The sequence below is a fragment of the Colossoma macropomum genome, unplaced genomic scaffold (genome assembly GCF_904425465.1).
Source record: "Colossoma macropomum unplaced genomic scaffold, Colossoma_macropomum, whole genome shotgun sequence".
In the NCBI taxonomy this organism is placed as follows: Eukaryota; Metazoa; Chordata; class Actinopteri; order Characiformes; family Serrasalmidae; genus Colossoma; species Colossoma macropomum.
Window position 1 is genome coordinate 4,630,683 of NW_023494789.1, and position 27,643 is coordinate 4,658,325.

The window sequence follows — 27,643 nt, forward strand, 5'->3', positions numbered from 1 at the left end:
CGGAAGTCAATAAACTAGTAAGAATTCTAGAAGCTCTGGTGCCGCAGTAGCCTGAGAATTTCTAGTTTAAAGGCTAGGAAAACTCTTTATGATGTTATATCCGAAGGGTGGGTGGAACTTTTGAAAAACTACAGCTGCTTTGTGTGAATTTTTGGGGGTGGGCTGTTGAAATGCAGAAGGAGGGCAGATAGCTAACATCACTACTGGAAGCTGAGTACATTTTTGCAGTTGTATAACTAGTAACTGTCTTAAAATCATTGCAGTGGAGAAAATTGATATCTTAAATGACAGAAATGACTCATCTGATGTAGACAACAAGCTAAATGCTAAAGCTAGCGAGACGCTTGACTGTCTAGATACATCGCCTCAGTTTAAAATCATGCAAAACTCGTGTCCAGCCTCCAATTTGAGATGCATAAAGGGAGAATCACGGCTTCCTTAACGGTTTTATTCAACAACTGAGGGAGTTGAGAGAGAGTTGCACTAATGCTAGCTTGGTTGTATTTATTAGCCTTGACATCAGTGGCTGGGCTAACAGGATTGATCGACACCACAGGGATTCCCAACTGTTGTATAATGTAATTGCATAGTGCATGATGGGTATTATAGTGAGCAACGTTGGACACTAAACATTGGGGTAACCTTCAATATTAGTACCACAAAAATAGTACCAACAAAAAAATTACAAAAGCTACATGTTTCTTTGGTCACTGTGGTTAAGGTTAAGAAAATTAGAAAATTCGTATTAATAGGGATGTATTGATACCAATATTCGTATCAGGTATTGGCCCGATACTGTGCTTGTTTACTTGTATTAATGCTCATAAAAATGCACTGATACCAACATCCGATACCACCTGATAACACTTTAAACATTCCGCCTTGGTATATTTCCAGTCAGGCATAAACTGTGTGATTTAGCCCCTTTTTAAACACACACAAACACATTCATAACATCAGACCAAGCATTTTTGTCCAGTGCGATCATATAAATCGTAGGCTTTGTCTGTGGACGATGGTCTGTTCAAATATACAGTGAGAGTCAACAAAGAACAAGATCTCTAAAATCACACCGTGCATATCTGGCTTTGGAGGATGCAGTTGAACTACAGCTCAACCAGCCAAACAAAAGACTCTTCAGATGCATTGTCCTCGGATGTGATTCCTGCTGTTGTTGTGCCACAGAGACTGTTGTTGAAAGAGACGAGGAGCAGGGATCAAAACTATGAAACACACTTTACTTACAGCTGTACAGAAGCACTTTTCTCACATGCAACAAAGCCCACTCTTCTCAATCCAGGGTAAGAAAACCTCTTATCTCCAAAACGTTAACTTTACAGGAGAAGGAAAAAACCTACTTTACTTTTAATGTAAGTCAATGGAACCAAACTTTTCTCCAAGTCATTTAGGGTCGTTTCTTTTGGTCCATTTATCATGAAATTTACACACAATGTAAAGGACAACAGGCATTCAGTTATGTCAAAAACTGAAAAACATGAATGGAGATACGAGGTTTTCTTCCGACAGCAGCGATATGTAACATAATGCACATAATTAAAATCAGCTAGATTTTAAATGTTATATAGACTCAGAATGAAATCCAAAATACACAAAAATGTGTACTCGGTCTAAAAAAATGGAATCGATATATCACTTCTTTTTACATGTAGGTAGATGCACAAGTGTATAATACATGTGGGGCATATGCATGACCCCATGTCCTGACAGTGTATAAAAACAAACCCATCTGTGTATTTTAAACAGGAGACTAAAGGAGGGGTCTAAAGCACATGCTGCTGAAGGGAGGATGACCGATGCTCATTTTCATCTGAAAGGGTTACATCTGTTGTTGCCTTTTCAAGAAATTATGCACGCTCCAGTCTGAATAATGGCCCTCTAGAAAGGAGGGGTACTTCATTTTTTTCCTGTGGCCTTCAAACAAACACACACACACACACACACACACACACACACAGTGAGTGGTTTAGGGAGTGCATGTGGCTCCTGCACATTGATCAGTGTCTGCCCGATGGTGCTGAGGCCATCTGGAGAGCCTCCGTGTTGGAAACTTTCTCTATTTAGAGCATCAGCACAGGAGGCCTTACTTCATAGAGCTTCAGGCCAGACGCTAACGCCTCTGAGATAGCCATGAGCTCATCAGCTGAGCCACTGGCCATCAGGAACGTTGAGATGATGATTTGTTGAGCAAATTTAGGAGAAGATTTCTAACCATTGGAGTTGTTTTCTCCAGAAATACTGCATTTTAATTGGTCCCTCTCAGGGCTGCACAATATGGAAAAATACTGGTATTGCAATTATAATCACAACGTTATTGTGATATTGTTATATATATTGTTATATGATATCGATATTGTTAAATGACATCACAGTATGTCACACCATCGTGGATATCGTTAGTACTTAATCACGTCCCAACTCTGTGTTTGACTACAAAGAGAGCATGATTTAGTCCTGTTTAAATGAATGTAGTGTAGTGCATTATGTGAAATGTTGAATACAAGTTATTGTGTTTATAGTTTTTGACTATATATATTTTAAAATGTGGCCTTACTTTATGTTTTCAACCTATCAAATGTCAGAAAAATATGATTTCTTTAAGAATCATGATATATTTTTTTTGCCATATCATGCACCTCTACTTGTAGTATACCAAAAACACACTGGTGGCATGTTTAAAGATGGGCCTGCATTATTTTGACCAGAATAACTTCCCAAATTATTAGATTAATTATTCATTATATTAGATTACAAATGTAAATTATTCATTTACAAATGTAAATTATTACCTGATTCATCCCACCGAAACATTCATCATGACTGAGTGCCCCCCTCTGATTGGTCAGGATGCTTACAGCACACAGTAAAAAAGAATTGAGGAACAGCCCCCAGTATTGTTTCCCATGCTTAGGTCCATGTATGGACAGCTGTATATTTCAACTGTGAGAAAATTAACCGGTAGGTTTTAAAAAACGAAGTGCTTTGAATTTGCCCGTTTGACCGCTACGTGAACGCCTTAGAGCAGCAGAGAGTGAAGGAGACTGCAGGAGAGCGAGTCGCACTTATTAGCTATTATTCATAACTAGCATAGTTGCCCTGGCTATAATTTGCTTTCTCTTAATTGGAACGATGCCTAATATTCACTTAACCAATGAGTATTGAGAATTAATTTAACAAGAGGCCGGGCGAGGAGGAAGAAGGACTTGTAGCTCAGGTATACAGATGCGTCCTAATTCATGGTGAGAGAAGCGCTTTGCGATCTTTAAGCTAGCTTAAAGCCGGAGTTACACTACACGACTTTTACCCCGATTGTAGCCCCGATTCTCAGTCTGACTGAGTCTGAGCTGGTCGGCTCTAGTCTGCAGACGTTTGGGTCAGTCTGAGGCGACAGTTGGAGAGAGAGTCGAGTCGTGTTTGAGGGGGGCAGACTCAGATTTACAGCCTCCCGATTGCGTTTCAGACCAGTCAGAGTTTATCAAACGTCTGATTTTTTCAACCCGACTCTGAGCGTGATCTAGTGTAAACGGGTCAACGACTCAATCTGAACAAAATCTGCAACAACCAATGAAAACTGAGAGCACGAAAGAAGAAAATACAGCAAATAAACAAATAAAAATGGCGAAAAGTCTCTCACATGTGGAGGGAAACTTTTAATGAGCTGAGTTTAAGGCACAGTTGAGTTTATTTACATTTAAAACTCTAAAAAATACCAAACTGATAGCATTTTTTAAATCAGTGAGCCACTTAAACATGTTTAAGTGCAAACAGCAGAGAAAACAGCAGCAGCAGCTCCACTTTTGTTTAGTTGCAGCTCTGGGTAACGGGAAAACGCCAGGGTTCGTGCAAGTTCAGTAGCTTTAAAGTCGTGTAGTGTGTGATCCTAATTGTTTAGTGTGTGAACCCAAATATTTCAGTCATCCAAAAACATCCAGTCTGATAGTGTGAAACACCCAGTCTTTTATAATCTGTGTGGACTTTAAAAGTCATGTAGTGAACCCAAGGCTTAAACCATGACATAAATACAGTCTGAAGAAATGACTGTCTGTGTTTAACCCTCTTTGCCAGCGATTATGGTTCTTTCTGTCAGGCATAAAACAAAAAAACTTCTGTTATTTCTCTGCCAGAGTGATAAACATGGCTGGTAGGCTGTAGGCTTAATCAGCATCTTTTACAGTATTAATAAAAATGCCAGTTTAAACTGAGGCAAAATACATCACTCACGCTCAGAGAAAACATAGACATACATTAAACCTGTAAATTAAAAAAATCTTGTGTTATTTATATTTGTACATAACTGAAAACTGTGTATTTTTAAAGTTATTATTATGAATTTTGTTATTTATTTATTTTTTAGAGTCTGTGTCTCCCCCCGCCTCCCACCTCAGCACCAAAGTTTATTTCAGATCTGTGGAAAAAAAAGCAGCCCAGTGATTGTAATTGCAGTAAGAAACATCACTTCTCAGCTCTCAGGACTGTGTTAGGGACTGTCGCTAAATTACCAGAAGAAAAACTTACTTTCATCATCATCATCATTATTGTTGTTATTGCTATATGTTATGAAATTTGGAAAAATAAAAGGCTAAAGTAAAGAAAGTAAAGTCAAGGTACAAGAGACATTATCAGAGGAGAAAACATGCAAGCAGCCCTGAAGAACGTTGGTGTTGTCAAAGCTTTGACCCCTTGTTGTGGAGATGTAAACATAATAGCTGGAACAACCATGAAAAATCCTTTTTTGTGTGCTATTTAAGACGGATGCCCAAAAATATTTATGCCTTTTTTGTCAGACATTACCAGTGATTTGAAATGTATTTTTGAAACGTGTTCAGGTTTTTAGTACTCCACTTATTTAGGTAGACAGCACCCTGGGAATAACTGGCTGGGGGTGTTGACAGCTGCTGAGTAGGTAGACTTACCTGTGTGGTAAAGCTCTCAGGGCAGTTTAGCATTTTGACGTCTGCCTGAAAGAACTTAACTGAGTGGAGATGCTCTGGAGCTCGCGAGATGCTAAAACCTTCTCTCGTGCAGTAAGAACTTGCACCTCCTCTGAAAGCGAGCTGCTCTGACAGGAACAAGGCCCAGTGATGCTGCTTCTCTCCAGGCAGAATAGAGTAGTGCAGCAGCACGTGAGAGAATGTGGCCTGTTCTTACATAACCACTTACCCAGTGCTGGAAAGGAAACAGCTGGGTCTATACTTGTCTGTGCCTCACCAAGCTCAGGTGATTTGAACTCCATCCCCTGTTTTACAGCATGCAAAGACTGTTGTGTCGCTTGAATGGCTGAATAAAATCATTTGTTTGGGGTTTGCCATGTGACTACAGCAGCTGCGAGTTCAGAACCACGCATCCATGCAAAATAAGGGATGAGTCATGTGTGATGTGTCCTCTGTAAACCAGAAGTAGCAGAGAGAAGCTAATGCTTATTATTTTCAAAACATGGGCTGCTTGTTTTTAACCATCTGCATAGTATTGTTTTTTTTTTTCACTAAGTCATGTGTTGCTTTTACACTTTTGGTCACATGGGAGATTGTGTGGCTAGAATAGGAAGTTGGTTGTTTGTAGAAGAGGAAGGAAATTTCCTGTTTCCATGTAACATCACCTTCCTTTTACCGTCATGAAATACTTGAGGAATAGTTCTGCGATAAGTCTAATCCACACAGTTTCCCTCCTAGTCCGACTGTAGCCGCTCAGCCCAGTGTTCTTGGTTTTACTCTGGAGCTGTGAAGTTAATGTAGCTACCAAGGAATGGAAGCTTAAGCACCACCAGTTATCAGATCATCTCACTTGGGCTAAATCATCACACCTTTGCCTCAACCCATGTCAAGCTGTTACTTAGTCTCAAGTAGTCTTGCTTATGTTCGCTGTTATCCATAAAAACAGTAGGGGAAACCCTAATTTTTAATAACGGTGTATAATAAAGTGTCAGAAAACACATAAACTGGCTACAGTAGTTGAAGCCAATTCTTGCGTTTCTGGGATGTGAGTCTGAGTAGAGTGTTGAGTCTCTGGGGTACGAGTCGAGTCTTGAGTCATTAGGGTGTGGGTACCAGTCTAGGTTGAGTGTCAAGTCACTGTGTCGCGAGTCCAAGTTGAGCCTTGAGTCACTGTGCTGCAAGTCTGAGTTGAGTTTCGAGTCTCTTGGGCATAAGTCTAAGCCTTGAGTCTCTTGGGTGCATGTCCGAGTCAGGTCTCTTGGGTGTGAGACCATATGTCCTATCTGTTGGGTGCATGTCCAAGTTGAGTCTCTTGGGTCTAAGTCTAAGTCTCGAGTCTTTTGGGTGCATGTCCAAGCTGGGACTCGAGTTTTTTTGGGTGTCCAGTTCAAGTCTCAGGTCTCTTGGATGCAAGTCTAAGTCTTCAGTCTCTTGTGTGGGTGTCCAAATTAAGTCTCAAGTCTATTCAATGGTTGTCCAAGTGAAGTCTTGGGCACAAGTTCCCCGAAAGTCATGTGTATGAGTTGAAGTCTCAAGTTCTTTTGGGTGGGTGTCCAAGTTAAGTCTTAAGTCTATTCGGTGGTTGTCTAAGTCAAGTCTTGGGTACGAGTTGGGGGGTTCGAGTCAAGTCTTGGGTACAAGTCCAAGCCTGTAGTCTCTTGGGTGCTTGTTCGACTGGAATCTTGAGCCTCTTGGGTGCATGTGAGATTTTAATCTCGAGTCTCTTGGGGTGCAAGTTGAGTCTCAAGTCTTTAGTACAGAATGTTAGTCTAGTCTTAAAAGATGCCGGTTTTGCGTTGTTCAGAACACCTACTAAAACCATTCTGGTTCAGCAGAACAAGCCCTTCATTATAGAAGATCCAACACGTTGAAGGACAGAACTGAAGTGCTATATGTAGTAAATGCAGTGTTTAGAGGCAAAACAGCTGGAAACAGTTGGTTAGTCAGTGGTTTGTACTGCAAGTGTACTAGCTAGGTAGCATAATAGCTAATCCATTTGAAGTTTTAATGATCTCTATGATCTGTAACTTGACCGAGTTGCGAGTCAGTCACATGCAATTCTAGTGCAACTTGAGTGCTGACTTAAGTCCCTGTCTCTGCCTCGAGTCTCCATCTTGGCCTTGTAGCTCTAGTGCAAGAAGCAAAGTTTCTAGTTTCAAGTCTAGTTAATATACATTTAACGTATATTCATTTGCCATTTTTGTTCGAGGGGGATTGAAGTTCTGTTGCTGTGAAATGGAGTGCATGTGGGCAGAAGAGTTTTTTGTTAGAGAGCTTGTTGAGTTCAGTAATGTAGCTTTTGGTGTGGGAGTGTTTGATAAGAGATGAAATGTCAGATCTGAGGGTGGTTCGGGTCACTCACCCCCTCTGCCATCTCTCCTCGTTAATGCGCGTGTGCGAGCGGGAGATTTTGAGGTCTGGCAGGCAGACAGAAAGAGAAAGTGGGTTTGCCCTTTTATGGCTGTTAGGCTCTGCTCTCTGCCTCCTTCAGCAGGCTGTGGAAAATGAGACTCAAACAAACACATCCTCACTTTTTTGGTCTCCCCTGGATATTTAAACGAGGGGGGAGCTTGTGTTTATCTGGGTTCATCTCTGCACAGAAATGGATGCGAATTTCAAGTAGGTTAGCGAATTCGAGGAAGCTGCAATACAGGCCCTCTGTTGTGATTTACTGTAAAAATGATGCTTGAGAGAGACTTGCACTGTTGTCTGCAGAGATACGAAGTTACTCCCTGCAGTAGTAATTGCCTAAAATTGAGAGTGCTTATTAATAATAGGCTTTTTTTAGCCATTTATGAACATGCTCAAGGAGATATTGATTGCAAAGAAGGTCATTTGGATCATTATTTGGCTTTAGGCGTTCGAACGCCTATTTGTTGTATTCATTTTTACAATGAATTTTAAGTGGCAGTTAATCTTTGAAGGACTATTTCAGCATTTTTCAACTTAATCTTTATCTGCAGAATCCATAACGCACTGTAACTTACCACAAACAATGATTTTAACATTTCCCTACTCAATCCTGTTTCCCAAAAACAGGGGCACTGTGAGTGCAAATGAAAACAGAATGCAGTGATGTGCAAATCATTTAATTTCATTGAAAATGAAAGTGAAATGTTTTCCCAGTCTTGTTTCATGTAGAATTTCAGCTGATCAACATTTTGGGGTCTCCTTTGTCGTATTTTTAATTTCATAATTTTGTTTTATAATGCAGCAAATGTTTTCAGTGGTGACAGATCTGGACTGCAGGCAGGCCAGCCATGCAGAATGTGATTTGGCATCGTCTCGCTGAAATAAGCAATGCCTTCCCTGAAAAAGACGTCATCTGGATGGCAGCACATGTTGCTCTTATACCTTTATTAATCGTTCAGTATTAATGGTGCCCAAAAGTCACCCATGCCATGTGAACTAATGCACCCCTATACCATCATGAATACTGGCTTTTGAGCTGTGCGCTGATAACAAGATGGTCCCTCTACCCTTTAGCCTGGTTGACGCGGTATCCATGATTTCCAAAAAGAATTAAATTTTTTTTTATTTGTCGGACCGCAAAACACATTTCCACTACGCCTCAGTTCATCTGAAATGAGCTCGGGCCCAGAGAAGGCGGCGGCGTTTCTTGATCATGATCATAAATGTTTTTTTCTTTGCATGGTAGAGTTTTAACTTGCATTTGTAGACACTGTGACAAACTGACAAACCTCACAGACAGTGTTTTTCAGAAGTGTTTCTGAGCCCATGCAGTGATTTCCACTACAGAATTGTGTCTGTCGACACGATGCAGTGCTACCTGAGGGCCCAAAGATCACGGCCAGCCAGTGTTGGTTTTCAGCCTTGTCCCTTGCATACAGAGATTTCTCCAGATTCTCTGAATGTTTTAATGATATTATGTACCGTAGATCATGAAATCCTCAAGTTCTTTGCAATTTTACATTGAGAAATGTTATTTTTGAATTGCTGCACTATTTCCCCACATGGTCTTTCACAAAGTGGTAAAATCCTCCCCATCTCCACTTCTGAAAGACTCAACCTCTCTGTGATGCTCTTTTTATATCCATGTTTGAAGTCACCGAACAACTAAACTGAGTGCTGCAGTGGCCTAAACAGTGTCCTGTATATACAGAGCAGCATGAATGTAGCATTAGGAGTCTTGCCCAAGGACTCTTATTGTTATAACGTGGTGTCCTTGCCAGATGGGGAAGTGAACACCAGTGTGGGGAGTTCAGTTATACTGAATACAGTATAGAATACAATAGTGACATGCAGGAGAACATGCACAAAAAATGCAATATTGTTATATGTATTGCATTTCATAAAATGTCTTCAGTATAGTAATGGGTGGCATGGCCAAATAATTATATCACAGTGTACTTAAACCCTTTTAGATGCTTAAGTAAACCTATTTTGGTACATTTGTAGTGCAGCACCATTTAAAGTGGGATGGCAAATTTAACCAAAAAGCTAACTTAAGCTTTGTTGAATTTCTTTAGTCATTTCCATCACATATTCTTGTGAATTTTGGAAATATTACAGTCAGTCAAGCTTCAATACCTGCTGACCTACAACAGCTGGTGTTGTGGGTACAAGTGCAGGAGATTGTGACAGCATCTGATACAGCTGACCGGGTCAGGAGGCTTTTCAGCCAGGCCTCTTCAGTCCGGTGTCCATATTAGGCTAAGGCTAACCCCAAAAGACCGATCGTTCCTTTAAGTCCGCTGCCTTGATTACAAAGTGGACATCTACAGATGAAATGGACTACACAGCAGGAGGTGTCCACCCACTACTAGTTCAAGTAGTGTTATATTTGCGGTGTTGCCCACCTTAATCACAACTCCTGCCTATGTTACAGGCTCTAGTAGAGGAGAGGGTGCTTCTGGAAGCATCAGGTGGTTTCATGGGCACTGCATGGGTCTAAAAAACAGTTTCTCTTCCTAATACTTCACACATGCGGTATTAAGCAGAGGATGTTAACACGCACCCTGGAGTCCTTCAGTGCAGGCCTAGCAGACATCTACTCCAAGAGGCCTACAGCTTAAACCTTTAATCTTTGCTAATATATTTAGAGTATTTAATGACGTTAGCCCCTTTTTTCTCATTTGCTGTCTGAAGAGATGGTCTCCAGTCCAAATATGTGTGCCGTTTTTGTCAGGTCACGTGAAAAGTGTGTCAGGCAGTCTTCAGGGGATTAGCTGAAAAAGCTCTCCCCAGCTTCCTGTTCCAGTTCATGAGACTCGGAAATCTGCAGAGGGTCTCCAGGCCCTATATATGGCACTCAAAATTATTTCTAGTTTTTCCTTATTAATCCTTAGAGTTTTGTTTCACTTATGGTTAAAATAGCCATATGACAACCATGGCCTTCCCCCCAGCTACATACCACTTTGCACATTGGCATTGTTTGGGCCCCATTGAAAGTGTCCATTGTGGCCACTCACTTTTACTCACTCCACTTACTATATAGGGGCACTCTGTAGTTCTACAGTTACAGACTGTAGTCCATCTGTTTCTCTGCATACTTTGTTAGCCCCCTTTTACCCTGTTCTTCAGTGGTCAGGACCACCATGGACCCTCACAGAGCAGGTACTATTTGGGTGGTGGATCATTCTCAGCACTGCAGTAACACTGACGTGGTGGTGGTGTGTTAGTGTGTGTTGCGCTGGTCTGAGTGGATCAGACCCAGCAGTGCTGCTGGAGTTTTTAAACACCTCAGTGTCACTGCTGGACTGAGAATAGTCCACCAACCAAAAATATCCAGCCAACAGCATCCTGTGCAGCAGTTTGTGTTGAGAGCTATTGTGTTGTGAGCTATTGTCTCTGACTTTACATCTACAAGGTGGACCAACAACGCAGGTGCGTCTAATAGAGTGGACAGTGAGTGGACTCCAGCAGCACTGCTGTTCCTTTTTTTTGTTCTTTTGCTATTTGCCCACATAGTTACAACACTATTCATGAATTGCTGCCCTCTTCACGTTTAGTCGTTACCTCACTCTAGGTTGGACGTCACTTCGAAAATGTAAATGAACAATTATCAACAATATTGTGTATTTTATTTATATCAGTGACGTTAAATGATTGTTTCAGCCCTTAACCTGACTCATACCGCCCCATCTTGTACTGACTAAAGACTGCAGGCAGGTGGAGCTGGGCATCATGGGCTTGAAAAATAGAAAACGAACCAGTGTGCGTTTCACTACGTTATACCTCACAATGCACTTCACATAAAATCATAGATAGGCTTTGAGAATCTACTGTTTGGGCTACATCAGCCCCATCTTAGTCAGTTCATATTTTCATGCAACCTTCCTGTGGTGCTACTGTTCTTGGGTCCACAGACGTCCATAATAAACACTTTCTGATCATTTATTAACTGCATGTAAAACGATCTGGATGCCAAAAATGTAACTTCGTTTTAAGGCTTTTTTCTTCTTAGCCCTGCTAGTCCAGTTATACCAGCAGCCCAGGATATCAAATGTTATGATACAGGTTTAAAATGATTAAATAGGGCGAGTATGAGTAATTTTTCTCTTGGAGGCTCTGATTTCAGCAGTTTGGTGATTAGCCTGCTCTAACATACCTACTAAACCTGGTAATGAATGGATGAGTTAAATCAAACTATGGCCTGCTAGGATTAGAATTGATGGAAGTAATTTACAAACACAGTGTGTTATTAGACATGAATATCACTTCAGTGCATGTTTGTTAAACTTGCTGAGAGATGTTTAGCCAAATAGTTATTTAAATAAGACCTCTGTTGTATAGAAAAATAATAAATTATGTTTAATCTTGTCAGCTTTACAGGTGCTGTAGTGTATTTTTGTAATGTGTTAACTGAGCATACAATGTAGAAGTACAGAGAATGTCAGGACTCGAGCCGCTGTGATTATAAATACATTGAGGGGCCACTTACTGCTGCCATTTTTCCAGTCAGAGTAATAACACCACGAAGAATATTTGGAGCAAAGTGTACATCAGTTAGTCCCTTCAGGGCTGTCGGCTCGGAAGGGCCCTTTGAAGCAATTGTGTTTTAATAGCCTACTTTGAGTTGGAACAACCCCACATAATGGCTGTCTTGAGATTCCTTCCAAGTGCACTGTGTCGGCTTCATTTACACTGTTTGGTTCGTTATGTAGGTAAAGCTGAGCAATGAATGTGTTCATGACCTACACCGATCAGGCATAACATTAGGACCACCTCCTTGTTTCTATGCTCATTGTCCATTTTATCAGCTCCACTTACTATATAGGTGCACTTTGTAGTTCTACAGTTACAGACTGTAGTCCATCTGTTTCTCTGATACTTTGTTAGCCCCCTTTTACCCTGTTCTTCAGTGGTCAGGACCCTCATGGACCCTCACAGAGCAGGTACTATTTGGGTGGTGGATCATTCTCAGCACTGCAGTAACACTGAAGTGGTGGTGGTGTGTTAGTGTGTGTTGTGCTGGTCTGAGTGGATCAGACACAGCAGTGCTGCTGGAGGTTTTAAACACCTCATTGTCACTGCGTCCTGTGGGCAGCGTCCTGTGACCACTGATGATGACCAACACAAACTGTGCGGCAGCAGATGAGCTATCGTTTCTGACTTTACATCTACAAGGTGGACGGACAAGGTAGGAGTGTCTAATAGAGTGGACAGTGAGTGGACACAGTGTTTAAAAACTCCAGCAGCACTGCTGGGTCTGATCCACTCCTACCAGCACAACACACACTAACACACCACCACCACTTCAGTGTTACTGCAGTGCTGAGAATGATCCACCACCCAAATAGTACCTGCTCTGTGAGGGTCCATGGGGGTCCTGACCACTGAAGAACAGGGTAAAAGGGGGCTAACAAAGTATCAGAGAAACAGATGGACTACAGTCTGTAACTGTAGAACTACAAAGTGCACCTATATAGTAAGTGGAGCTGATAAAATGGACAATGAGCATAGAAACAAGGAGGTGGTCATAATGTTATGACTGATTGGTGTAAATCAGAGCAAAGAAAACACAAATCTTTGTCCACAAAGGCCTCCAGGAAAGGGGTTGAAATGCTGCATATATGCCTGGATGTTCAGAATGTTAAGCACCAGGAGGAATTGACCCCAGGCAGACCTCCACTGCATGTCTGTATCAGTGATGGATGTGTCTGGAGTGTTCCAGATACAGTGCAAAGAGGTTTAAGCAGAGCTGGATGGATGATCTGGATGTGTGCTAAGTAGGATAGGTCAAATGTGTCATTGGTGTGATGGCAGCAGACTTGACTGGTCCTCTCTTATGAGCAAGTCAAATGTTAAGAGCTACCTTAGGTTACCAGTGGTTGCAAAATGTGTTTGGACGCTTGAAGAAAGACACTTTTAGCACATTCAACTGATGGTAGACTATTTGTAGAGAAAGCCTGGAGAAGAATTCCAACCAGACTGCACTGAGGCTACTGTAAAGCACAAAGGTTGAAATGTCAATGAGTGCGTTTAAATGCCCTTAATAATCCGATAACTGCAGAAATCTGATTTTATCAGTAATCCCATCAACAGGTTTACATGCTCTTGAGTAATCAGATAATGGGGAAACTCTGTGTCTACATGAGTCAGGCAGTAATCGGATTTCTGCTTTACAACCAGCCAATAAACTCACAGAAGAAGACGTAAACGTAAAACTCGAACTTCGTCTTGTGGCTTTTTTTTAAAACGTCGCACCACTTGACCTAAAAATATGAACATACATCATCTAGAAGATGAAGAATATTTAATATTTCTAGATCGGAGTATGATGTTTACGTGACCAGTTGAATATTCTGATAACTGCAGAAATCCGAGACACTCAATGTCTTGTCGTGTTTTTCTTGTAATGGTGTTGGTCGTGGACTCTGAAGTGCATAAAGGCATTTTTGATGCAAACCTGCAGACGTCTGCAAAGAAACTGCTCAAATGATAACTTTTGAAAGAATACTTTGCCAAAACAAAACAGAATGATCTGTTTAAAGTAAATACAACTTAATTGAACATTTTTGAATGTTGAAAAGAACTATGAACCACTTCAAATTCAGGTTCTACACAGTTTTCATTTCAGTTTTCAGTACTTTGTGTTGATGTCTGAATTCTACAGAGTTCTATTTGTAAACAGCACAGATTGGTTCGGCTGTGCCAGTCATCTACCAAAATAAGCCCCAAAAAACACAAACCTCTAAAATTTATAAGAAATTTTAAGAAAAATGGCCCAGCCGTTCGGGTGTCTGAATAATGTCGATAATATAGAGTTTCGCCAAAACTTAGCATCTGTGAGCCAATAAACATGCATGTTTTAAGTATTAAAGTCAATCTGTATAACATTATTTACATTATGGGTGTGATGTTGCGATTTTTTGGACGATACCACGTCCTCTTCCCTCTGATAGGATGCACCCAAATGCCTAGTTTTGACCATTGACAGTGGTTTCTACAAAATATGGCAAATGAAAGACCGTGAGAAAAGCCCACAGGACATATGAGTGATACATTTTTAAATTTCAGTAGCTTGTACAGTTTTGAAACCTTTGACAACCTTATATTCCATGAATAAATCCACCAAAAAAACATTCCTCCTGCTTCTACATTTCTCAGAGGAAGAAAGAAAATGCATGGGCTGTGAAATGTACGGGTATCTGCAGTCCTCAGAGTACTGTTTCGCTTCATTTGACATTTGAATGAGGCATGTGCAGCGTGGAATGAGAAGAAATGCGTTATACCTTGTGATTTTAATAGGACGATATTTTCCTCTTGTAAGATGTTTTGCACTGATTGGGTGATATAGAAGCCAAGAGTATGTCAGGACCCAACCAGCTGATATCGCATTACACATTAACTGAAATCTCAGCAGAGCAATGTATTGGTTTATGAATAGAATGATGTATCTGATATATATAAATAAATAACCCAGATAAAATACCCGTCCCTTAAGGAAGTACATCACCGTCAGTTGAAGGTCAGTCTCGCAGCTTGTCACCGTACAGCACCCCAGCAGCAGGTCTGGCCGTGCCTGTCAAAGCAGCTGAGTGTCCACCAGGGGCATCTTCTGACAAGCCAGCAGAGATGAACTCAGTTTGGACCAGTGTTTTTTTTTTTCTGATGCAGGAAATTAGCAGTGAATTCATGCAGCCTAAATACACTAAGGCCCTGTTTTCACCATCTTGAGTGATCTGATCATAAGTAGACAACGAGACATATAGGCTTTCACTCCTGGCCTTTCCATGTGTATCCAGTGCATCTCCGGTGATCAGATTTCATAACTGGACGAAAGGTAGAAACGTTTAGATCACATGAACCTCTAACATGACTTGTAAGCAGACGATAGAGGAGGTGATGATTCAGCTGATTAAGGCTGTCCTTTGCTGAGCAGCTGGCTGAAAATCTGAGATATCGAATCGCTTCCAGCTTGCAATTTGATACTGTCCGAAATGTCATTGAGAAATGGCCGTTAAGGGAAATTTTGGAAGTCAAGGCAAGATCCAGAAGACCAAGAAAACTCTCAGACAGAACTGCTCATATGCTGGCCAGAAAGTCAAAGCAAAACCCTCATGTGAAATCAAAGGATGTGCAGAACGTTTACCTGACACAGGCGTGGAAACCTTACCTGTGACCTCATCACAGAAGTCACTGTCTAAAGTGTACAAAGGCCCAGTCCCATTTCTTATTTTTACCCCTACCCCTTGTTTTCGAGTGTCACTCTAACCCCTTGGAACTGAGTTATAAGGGGTAGCGGTTGAAATCTTGCCCTACAAAATGGGACCCTCAAATAAAAAAAAATAAAAAAACATTACTTCATTAACGGACTACTAGCAGTGCTCTGTAGGCGACCCGCCCCGTCTTCAGTGATAGTTCAGCTCCTCACTGCTGGGCTTTAGTTACATTTAGGGCATCATATGCCTTCAAAGAGGGGCTATAAGACAATTATTTATTATCACCCACCCCTAATTCTTTGGTGACATGAAGCTGAAATCAGATATTCAACAGCGCCTTGTTCATATTTTCCCGTTCCACCTTAAATGGTGCAGCAGTTACATTCTGGTGCTTCAGGCATCAGAACTGCTGGACTACTTAAGGTGGAACAGGAAAGTTAGCTAGCTAGCTACCGAGACATTAGCATGTTATTAGCGATTTTTTATATGAAGAGAACGACCATAATACACTGAAATGACATTAAACTAAGATAATACAGTGGTTATCGTAATTTTTTAACAGAGAAAATTCTCACATTTGTGGGTTTCTTTGGTCTCTTGTTCAGCCATCTTGCCGGTTTTTCTTTTTTTCTCATAACTCTCTGTTTGGAGCCTCTGAAAAACCTCAACAAAAATCAGTACACCCTACCCCTAGACATGAACGTGCAAAACAGAGGACTAAGGGCTCAGTGGTAGGGGCAAGGGGTGAAATGGGATTGGGCCAAAACAATATCTAACTAAGCATTTTGGAAACAAGTGCTCTGGACTGATTAAGTAAAAGTGAAATTCTTTGGCCACAATCACCAAAGATGTTAAAAAGGAGCAGCATTTGATGAAAAGAACACAGTGCCAACTCTTAAGCATGGGAGAGGCATCTGTTATGCCTTGGAGTTGTTCGGCAGCCACAGTGTCACAGGAATCATTGCATCGGTAGATGCAAGAATGAATAGAGCTAAATATCTGAAAATCTGAGAAGCCAACGTGACAGTCAGTCAGATAACTGAAGCTGAAAGCTGACGTCTACAACAAGACAATGATCCAAAACATACATCAAAATCCACCATAAACTAATTCAAGAAGTGCAAGCTGAAGCCTTGTAATGGTCCCAGTCACAGCCCCCTGACTTGAACATGATTGAAAATCTGTGGGTAGATCTTAAACATCCTGTCCATGCAAAACGGCCCAAGAATATCACAAACGAGAAGTGTTCTGCAAGACAGAGTGGGTGAAAATTCTTAAAATAAGAATAGAAAGACTCCTACGTGGCTATGAAAAGCATTTGCAAGCTGTGTTAACTGCTAAAAGGGGTCTTAAGTACTGACTTAGTAGAGCGTCCGAACTCTTATATATGCAACAACTACTATTTTGTTTTTCCTGACGTTTTTTTTTTAATCAAAGTTAATCAAATATGAAGTAACTCTGCATTAACATTTGCAGAAAAATGTTATGCTATTCTTATTTTTTATTTTTTTCCTTCATCATTTCCTTTCCATCATTTGGCCAGAGGTGCCCAGACCTTTGCATACACCCGTGCTCAGTGGGCATTTTATCGGGTCTACCTTCTGAACAGGTGCACTTCATAGGTTTACAGTTACAGACTGTAGTGCATCTGTTGCTGATCAGCCTGACTCTGACCCGTCCATCAATAGGAAAGGACCACCGCTGACCAGATTTTATTTGGCTGGTGGTGCGTTCTCAGCACAGTGGTGACACTGATGGGGTAGTGTATGCGGTGCTGGTATAAATTTATCAGACACAGCTGTGTTGCGTTGAGGGTCCCCTATCTAAAAATATCCAGCCAAGAGCAGTTCTGTGGTCAGAAACTGGTCACTGATGAAGGGTTAGAAGATGGCTAACACAGATTGTGCATCAACAGATGAGCTACATTGTTTCCTGTGTTCAGACGTTTCCGGTTTTCTTGTTTATATTCTTTGTTTCTGTTGTTTAATCACTGTGTGGCTCAACCCTCTATTGCATGAAGTATTACTTAGACATGATAAAAATGTTTTAATGTGTATTAATATATTTGAAAATAATAATATATATTTTTAAGGGGGTAGTTGGTAAATTGTTGCCATATGGCAACAATGTGCAATCATGGAAAGCACAATAGAATCTAAAAAAAAGCACCATAAAATCAAAATTTTCTCTAAAAACATCCTTTTATTGAAAATAAGACTAAACAAATCCAACTTACGACTCAATATACGACTATATAATCCAAATACGACTCGATATTTACAAATATTGGAAAGTAATAAAATTTCAATTGGTGTTTGGAATGTATGGTAATAATAACACTATAATAAGATTTCCTGGTCATGTGATGTCCTAAAGTATTTGACCTTTCAAAGTAAAAGACCCTTTTTCCGCAATTAAATAGCAAAACACAGATTTTTCTTACTGCCTTTTAGTAAAATTGAGAGAAAGTAGTTGTTGCCGTATGGCAGCACCATGAAATAGAGGGTTAAATTTAGCGCAGATGCTTTTAATAATTAATTCTCTTCGGCCTCTAGCAAATAGAAAAACCCTGATAATATTAGTAGTGAGATTTTTATTTTTTCTGAATACTGAAATAGGTTCTTAGTAATCTCATAACAATGCCGTGTAAACTGTCAGATATGCGTAGGCTGTGTTTCTGTGTTTTGATCTCGCTCCAGAGAGGGAGATGTTTGAGGCTGTGGAGCTAATGAGGAGGAAGAGGAGCCATTATTGCGTAATAGCCGTCCACAGCAGGTCCTGTTTGTGCGTCCCTCACGACAACATCGGGGGTCAGAAAACTGGTACACGCAGAAATATTATCTCCATGGAGATGAGCAGCGGAGCAGACTAACGGGAAATGTTTCTTAGCGAGGAACCTGTTTGAGGACAGTGACTTTCAACTAGTTTTAAAGTTTTCAAATAAGTTATTTGAGAAGGTTCAGGTTGAGAAATCAAACCACTACTAAAAATGAAGCAACAAGATGACGTCATAATGGCTGGTTGTTTATAGGGATGGGAAAAATAATTGATTCTCAGATGCTTCTCAGTCGACTCATCAGCACTTCTGAATCAATGCACGAAACATGATAATTGGACTTTTAATTTGGGCTCTACATTTCCACTGCTGTTACGCTCACGCCCTGTCAGAGACTGTGTGAGGTGGGATACTTTGACATAGATAAATTCTGATAAATTATAATTATATAATTATTATAATTTATATAATTATATAAATTATGTCCCAAAACAGTACAATATCACGTATTTCATAAGTGCTTGTAGAACACTGGCCAAATGCAAAATTAGTCCCGTTTTATTGGATTAAGTGAAACACAGTATGCCAGATATTGAATAAAAGTCATTGTCATTCGCAGTTATTGATCATATTTTTAAAATGTAGCATTACTGGTTCTTTTTTTTTCTCTGTTCCAGCTAATCAGATGTCTGAAAAGGTAAATAATGTGGCATATTATGTATCATGAAAATTTCTTGGAAGTATAACGATATCAGATTTTTGCCATATCGCCCACCTCTACTTTTGGCACAGCCTCATTTGGATTAGGGTATTAGATTTCTTGTATATGAAATAAAACGCCCTGAACCATAGTTAAAAAACCCTAAGTAAGAATGCAGCTTCGTAACGTCGGTCATGCTTCAGACCCCTTCCTCGAGGGGATGGATCACGTAATTGCGATTGCATTGAAAGAGGATTCAACGAGAACTCAGTCAAAACATGGTGAAGGACGTGTCTTCCGAGGATGTGAGTGAATGATCTATGATCATCATCTCTTCATAGTATAATGTCGTTTCATTTGAGACCTAAACATGAAGCCACCTGTTCATGTGTCGTTAATACGGAGTCTGACCGACACCTTAGACCTTTCAATGATTATTTCAGGCCATTACTACAGTAATGTTACTGTAATGATCAGCTCATCCATTTTTTTTTCTCTCTCCCTGGGAGTAGATTTCATGAATAGGAGTTTAATAGTTTCATTTACATGTTCCCCAGCATGGGACGGACAATATGTTACCATATATATCAATGAAAAAAACCTTGGATCTCCAAAATAGTAACTTTACAGGAGAAGGAAAAAAACGTACTATACTTTTAATGTAAGTCAATGGAACCAGACTTTTTTCCCAAATCATTTTGTTCAGTTTTTTTGGTTCGTTCATGAAATTGATTAATCACACACAACGTAAAGGACAACAGGCATTTTCAAATTGTGTGAAAAACTGAAAAATGTTGTTTTGACAGCAGCGATATATTCAAAGTATGTATGTGTGTAGTCAATTAGTTAATGTTTTGTTTGTGTAGCCTATAATTAAGAGCAGCATTTTTCTATTGTATAGAGTTTTTAGCTAACTATATAAAAGAATGATTGTACAGAGAAAGTGGGTAAATAAAGGTGCAGCAATAAAAAAGTGTTATATGTGAGAGCATGAAATATTTTTTAATGTCAGTTATCGGTCTAAGACTTTTACATGTTCTCTATAAATGTGTTTTTTATGATAAATGCAGTTGATGCCCAATGAAAATCATACCGTAACATAGAGGTGGCAGAGGTGACGATATTTTAACGCTATTATGATTTTGTTATTGTGATAAACAGTTTGCTTTTCTGAGTATGTTGTTGGTATCGTCATCACCATCTGTATGTTTCATTAAAATGAGGGCGTAATTCGTCCTCTTTCATTAAATTTAGTGCAGTACAGTGTGTGAAATGTCGATAAAACTAATCTGTGAATCATGAAAATGTCTTATATAATATAATATTTTTGCCATATCACCCACCCATGATATCACAATATATCAATACAACACAATAAAAATTGAAATCGCAATTTGAAAGAGTGCAATTTTTTGAGAGCTTGTTAGCTGCCTGTAAATGTGTCAGACCAGTGAGAAGCTGGACGCCCATATGCTGTGTTTAATACAACCACAATAGGCAGTCGGCCACACTAAGGTCAATATTCGAGCTTCAAGCCAGAAAAAGTGGGTATGCTGGATTCTTGGGTAAAGTAACAGGACTGGACCCGAATTTATAGAAGTGATTGCAAACTTTAAAAACTTTGAAAGTTAAAGCCGTTGTAGAACAATTTTGATTGATTGATAACTTAGGTAGTTGCTGTGGTGTAGCTGTGACGTTGCTATGGTATTCCAGCTTGTTGTTAAGGCATTTCTTGGTGGTTGTTCCGTGGATGGTTGCCAAGGTTACTAGGCCATTGCTGTGTCTTTCCAGATGGTTGCTTAGGTGCTGCTAGATAGTTATGTCAACCCAGGTGGTTGCTAAGGTGTTGCTAGACCATTGCTATAGATACCCAGGGTGCTAAGATGTGCTAGGCCATTGCTAGAATACGGTGGTTGCTAGGCCATTGCTGTGGTATCCCAGGTGGTTGCTAAGTTGTTGCTAGTGCTATAGTATCCCAGCTGGTTGTTAAGATGTTGCTGGGCCATTGCTGTAGTGTTCCAGATGATTGCTAAAGTGTTGCTTGGCTGTTGCTATAGTATCCCAGGTGGCTGCTAAAGTGTTGCTAAGCCATTGCTATAGTATCCCAGGTGTTTGCTAAGATGTTGCTAGGCCATTGCTATAGTATTCTGGGTGGTTGCTAAGGTGTTGCTGGGCCATTGCTATAGTGTCCCAGGTGGTTGCTATGACCTTGCTAGGCCATTGCTATAGTATCCCAGGTGGTTGCTAAGGTGTTGCTGGGCCATTGCTATAGTGTCCCAGGTGGTTGCTATGATGTTGCTAGGCCATTGCTATAGTATCCCAGGTGGTTGCTAAGGTGTTGCTGGCATGCTTGTATGATGGTGACATAAGAGGAGTGTCCATAGTTTTAGGATGTTCAAAATCCCCCCATTTATTTACTGAAAAGTGTTTGAATAAACATTGTACAGACATCAAATCAGTTCAAAAAGTCAAATAATCCTATTTGGGTTTGGCTCTATGATCCTGCAAAGATTTTTGGTTCCAGCTCAAAAGCTATAGTAGGAGTAATAAGAAGTTTGCAGAAAGAAACGAAAGAGAGAAATGTAGAAAGAGGCAGATGAAAAGGAGATAGATTGAGAAAGAAGACAGAGTGTGATCACTGTTGATCTTGGTTTTCACCACAGACACGTGCATGTAGCGGACCAGGCAGGAAATGGGCCAAATTCTCTCTCATTCTCTCTGTCACACATACACCCATATGTGAGGGGGGCTACTGTTAAAGCTTAATGCTGTCCTTTTTAACGGTCGGCTGTGTGTGCGTGTTGTGCACATGGTTTTGCTGCTCTGCTTCATGTCTGACTCAGAGAGGATGCTGTGGGTTGACAGTGCTATATTCATCATTCTCTTTGCTTAAAGAAGGAAATATGTCATATCTAAATGCCCGCTGGCAGACACAGAATTCTGGAAAGGTCTTTCACTCTCTCTCTCTCACTCTCTCTCTCTCCCTCACACACACACACTCTCTCTCGCACACACACACACACAGTCTTGTTTCTGTGAATTGTGGGGCCAATACATAGACTGAAGTCTTACCCAAACCTTAACCAGAATTACTACTAGCCCTAACCCTAACCTTAAAATTGAACCATTTACATGGTGGAGACCAGCTTGTGGTCCCCACAAGGAAGAACGGTCCCATTAACGTGAGTCTGTTAACAGGTTTTGGTCCCCACAATGTGGCATAAACCTAGTCCACACACTCACACACGATTAGGTGCGATTTTCACACATCCACCAGTAGTAACAATACACAGGTTTAGCAGCAGATGGGGTATGGTGCAACCTTATATACACAAAGCAATCCATGCTTGGTCCCCAATTGGATCAGAGCTGATTTTAAGGTAGTAATGCACTTTGCTGAACATGTCTGATTTTTTGTCCTCATGTGACTCAGATCTGATGTTTTCAGGGCTGTGTGGACACACAAATCTGATCTTTTCAAATCCAACCTGATCCACTTTCATATGTGGTCCTAGATCGGATACGTGTCTGATTCGTGCCCATGCGACCTTAATGTGACGCTCAGAAGTTAAAGCCTGTAAACGGTGGAAAAGCAGCACATCTCACCTTTTTCTCCTTCGTCTCGCTCTAATAATGAAGCTGAGAGCTGATCAGAGTTAATTATCTTCTCAGCGAAGCTCGTTCTGCTCGTTAGTTTGTGCTGATGATGCACGTGATTCGTTCACGCGACGTTACTGAGCAGGATGTGCGCATGAGGGTCATTTCAGGACGCCGGTTCATTTGCTTTAATGACAGATTTGAATCACTTACCTAAACGAGTGTGACCTATCATGTCAGAGAGATCAGATTTATGCAAAAAATCGGATTTGTAATGTGAACGTAGCTTTTAACATTTGTCTTCAAAAAAAGTCAACACACATGTTCAGAGAAACTTGTATACAGTCTGCACACACAGTGACCTTTGCTCATAAAAGCTAAACGCAGATTTGACTACTTTTATTGATGTATGGACCTCCCTGCGTCTGATTCATGAAACTTTCATACGCTGCGTAAATGAACGACGATTTGTGCGCGAATGATAATTCAGTTTCAGTGCATGAAATCAAGCAGCCTACCAGCACTTCATTTACATATCGTTTACACAGTGTACATCCTAATTCATGCAGATGTTTCAATTAAGAACCAATAAAATGATAGTATTCAGTGGCTTTAAAGAAGTTTGAGGAAATATATACAGTTGGACAATACAGTATCTTTATGGCCTGTTTTACGAAGACAATTTAAATTTTGTAGCAAATGTCTATTTTTTTCGCTTCTGTTTTGCTAGCCTACGTGTCTCCACCCGTATTGGGGAAGTGGTTGTGGTTGTGTTTGTGTGCGTTTAAAATCATACACTGTATTCCTAGTGGACATTTACCAATGTGGAACATTTAAAGTGATTGACAGCTTTGTGTCCAGCCACCACAGGGTTAATAACTCTGCGAGACCAGAGCCTCGTTCACTGCCAGCTTGAGTTGTTTGTTAATTAGTGCAGCAGTGAACACTAAGCTTATATGACATTATCAGCTGATATTGGAGGTTAGTATTGGTACCTTTTTATGAAGCCGAGTACGAGTAAACAAGCACGGTATCGGGCTGATACCTGATACAGATACCGATATTGTATTGGTATCAATGCATCCCTGGAAAAACAGCCATAAATGTGCCTGTTTGCAGTAATAACTTTGAAAATGAGAGGTGAAACAGTTTTCAGGTGGACACAGGTCAAAACGTACGGCTCTAGAAACATTTTGTTTACCACAGGGCACGATTTTTTGAAAATGCCAGTCATTTTTCTCATAGAGAACATCAAAAGAGAAAGACCTTAAGTTTATAATATGGGTAAGATGCCAAGTAAAGACAGACACTCAACCGCAGAGGTCTATACGATGGTCTTGTGGCTGGATTCAAAGTAGGGGGGGGGTGATATGAACTCATTGTATATTTCCAAATCTCTGGACAGTCCTAGTAATAGAATATTATATTTTGTTTTGGGCAATATCCAAAAGAAAGTATCATGATATTTTATTGTTAAAAAATCAGGAATATTGATTATATCACCCCAGCCCACTCCAAATATATACACACACACTGTCCACTGCAGTTTTGACCTACTTTCTATGCTATTTTTAGCTTTCATGTTTTTTTTAATAACTGATTTAATGAAAATCACATCACATAACAACGTGTAACTCCACGGCCTTTGGTTTATTATTTCCCTCTTGTTTTGAAAGTTGTGAATTCAGACATGCATTTTTGAGATACCTATGTGTGGGTTCAAGCTGTAGCTGTTTCTTCTCTTTAATTGAAAAGCAAATTGCATGCTAATGGCGCCCCCTTTGTGGTGGAACTTTAGACTGCTAAATGTGCATGAGTGAGTTTCACAGCCATGACTGCATGCTTTATATGTATAAGTAAAAAAAACCTGTGTTTTCTGGCATTAAAGCTTAGACACCTGTGGGGAAACCATGAAGCATAACACTGTAGAAGCTTCTTTATGTTTCCACAAATACAGGGTTTCACATGAGGGGTGCTGTTTCTGTCTTTAACAGCAGCAACAACAGAAACTGTACAGCATTCTTTGTTGTTTAGGCACAGAAACACTAAAGCCAGACCGGTTTGGGCTGTTTGTGGTTCACAATATTTGAGCATATTGCGATATCCATACGATGACATCCCCATTATGGGACATCAACATATCATCCCAGTCCAAAAGTGGACCAGTGATTCCCCCAGGATTGCTCAGAGTAAAGGAGAGAAGTGTTGGACGAAGGCCTTCACACTAATGCCATCTGCTCTGTTGTTTTTTTTTTCTCTCCATACTGAGTGGAATCTGTTTATTCTCTAAATCTGCACTTTTCTCGAGAAATCATTTTTGCATGACTCATGTTGCCAGCAGGCAAGCAGCATATCTCTGAAAATCTCATGTTGACAGATGTGTTGAGTCAGTAACAGGTTGATCCATCTTATCTGCAATTGGGTTGCGAAGCATTTAAGGTGGAAAATCAACCGCAGTTCCTTTCTCATGTCATTTCTTGTCTTCTGTTTTGATTCAGTTTTATTTCCTTTTCTCTCCCTCTGTTGCAGCTGTTTGAGCAGGGAGCTGCCCCAGGCCTACCTGCCCCACAGGAGTGTATGCGTGGTGGTGTGTGTGGCTCCATCACTCGCTACTGCTTCTCTGACCTGAAAACACACACCTTGGCAGGATGTCTACGAGGGAGCGGCAGCGGCCGTGGTCCGTATACAGGGCCAGCACGCTGGACATCTCCTCTGAGATGCTTGGCCTGGCGCTGGCAGGTCAGTAACATACAGTGTATCTGCTATTGTGTATAATACATGTACAACACTATCAGAGTCCGGATCAAATATTATAACGTTTTCACGTACAATGAGTTTTAAAGAATATTCTACCATTTTTCAGTCTAAACTACATGTGCCACATCTGTATCGTACCGGCCGAAACCCAACTCTCAGTCTAAATGACTAGGTAGCACAGATTCATTCAACTATTGCACTCTAAGGCGTTACACAGTGAAACTTCTCATGCAACTGTAGTTGCTTGAAACCTGCATGAAACTAAATTGCACTCGAGGTATATAACGTAAAGCATCTTGAAACTCACTTAAAACAGTGTCTCAGAAATCAGGCAGCATCTTCGTGACCATTTCTTGCAGCAGCAGCTCTCAGTGGGGCAGCTTTTAGTGCCATTAAATGCTTTGGATATCTGGTCAGTAACAGCTTGATCCATCTAATGTGGAATTGGGTTGCAGAGCATTTAAGGAGGAATATTAACCACATTTCCATTTTCATGGCATTTCTGGCTTCTATATTTGGCTTCTGTTTTCTCTCCCTTTGATGCAGCTGCTTAGCTCAAATTCGTAACTACTGCACTTTAAGGCTTTACGCAGTGAAACGTTTCGTGCAACTATAGTTGCTTGAAACCCACATGAAACTAAATTGCACTTATATTTACGTTATATAACATAAAGCATCTTGAAACTCACTTGAAATAATGTCTCAGAAATCAGGCCACGTCTTTGTAACCGTTTCTTGTAACAACTCCGAGTGGGGCAGCTTTTAGTGGCATTAAATGATTTGGACGTCTGGTTCCCATTACGACCACTGTAAGCAATTCTGACTGTAGAGCAGAGCATTTCACAATAAACCTTTCGAAATGACTTTGTTTACATCTTAACCATATAACTATGCAGAAACTTTGGAATTCTGTAGTACTGGACAACCTTAATTAGCTCTAATGACTATTTCTAGGCATATTATTCAGTAATATGAACCATAAACTCCCTAACATAAAAAGGGAAGTTATGAAATCAGTAATCTATTCATCTGCTGTTGTTTTTTTTTCTTGCTACTTCTTGCTAAGGCATGTTTAATCTGGCACATTATCATGGCAGTCTGATTTTTTTTTTTTCATGGGCTGGATTGTGGAATAAGACCTGCCTTGTTTCTTCCTTATAGGGAACAGTCAGGACCCGGACGAGCCTGTGCTGGAGTTCAGTCTCGGTCAGTGCTGCGCCTCTGTATCATTTCATCAAATTACAGCCCGCTTTGCTTTTCTCATACAGCAAGGAGGTCATGGCCAGTCGGACATTAGTTTAGCCATTAGCTGAGCGCGCTGGCCTCTGTCCCTCAGCTGTAAGCACTGTATGGCAGTCTAATATCACCCTGAGGCCTTAATGGATGCATTTGTGTCCCGAGATGTTTCTAAACCTCAGCAGCGGTGAGGCTGTGCAGGAGGGAGAATGTTTCTGTGAATCGCCGTGTTCCTAACATGCATGCGTGTGTATATGGGAGGCCCGTGGCGGCGTTAGGCTAAAAGCTTCTGTGTTTGGTCTCCTCTTCTCCTATTTCTCTCTGGAAAGCTAAATAGAGGCTGATCCTATCTCCAGCTCCACTGGAGCCTCTCCATACAGTTATTAACAGCCATGTCTGTTTTGTGTACACTGGACACTTTATGGAAAATTCTCACCCTGCCGTGACCTTGGTGTGTGTGTGTCTTTGTGTGTGTGTGTGTGTGTGTGTGTGTGTGTGTGTGTGTGTGTGTATGTGTGTGTGTAGCCTGCAGTGAGCTGACTACTCCGAATTTGGACCGCAAGCCCAACAGTTTTGTGTCCGTGAGCTGTACCACGCCACCTCAAGCCTTCTGGACCAAACATGCACAAACAGAAATCATTGAGGTAATACGCTGCCCTATTCACTGCTCACTCGATACTCGATTAACTAATTTCTACCCAGACTGGACTTTTTAAATTTCCATTACTACAGTGGATCTTAGAGTTTAACTGAGCAAAAATCTAAAGACTCTATAGTCTTTGATCCGAAAGGGTTTGTTTGTTTTTTTTAGTTGTGCATTATTTTTGGAAAATTTTAAGGAACGTTTAGTGTTCTGTTCATCTCAATTTTATGAACTAATAAAATAGACCAACAACAAATCTCCATTAATATTTGAAATATCACATAACGCACACACACAAAACACGTGTGTATGCTGTCCAGCAAAATTCAGTACATTTCAATCGGAAACCATTAGAAC

The 27,643-nt window shown here is 40.6% G+C and overlaps 1 protein-coding gene across 1 annotated transcript in view; it reads left to right on the forward strand.

Moving 5' to 3' along the window:
* inpp4ab (inositol polyphosphate-4-phosphatase type I Ab) overlaps positions 1–27,643 on the forward strand; it is a 92,209-nt gene that overhangs the window by 12,886 nt on the left and 51,680 nt on the right. Inside the window, 3 exon segments of the mRNA XM_036569822.1 lie at positions 25,180–25,389; positions 26,569–26,613; positions 27,169–27,287. Coding sequence (XP_036425715.1) covers positions 25,299–25,389; positions 26,569–26,613; positions 27,169–27,287 — 255 coding nt within the window. The 5' untranslated portion in view covers positions 25,180–25,298.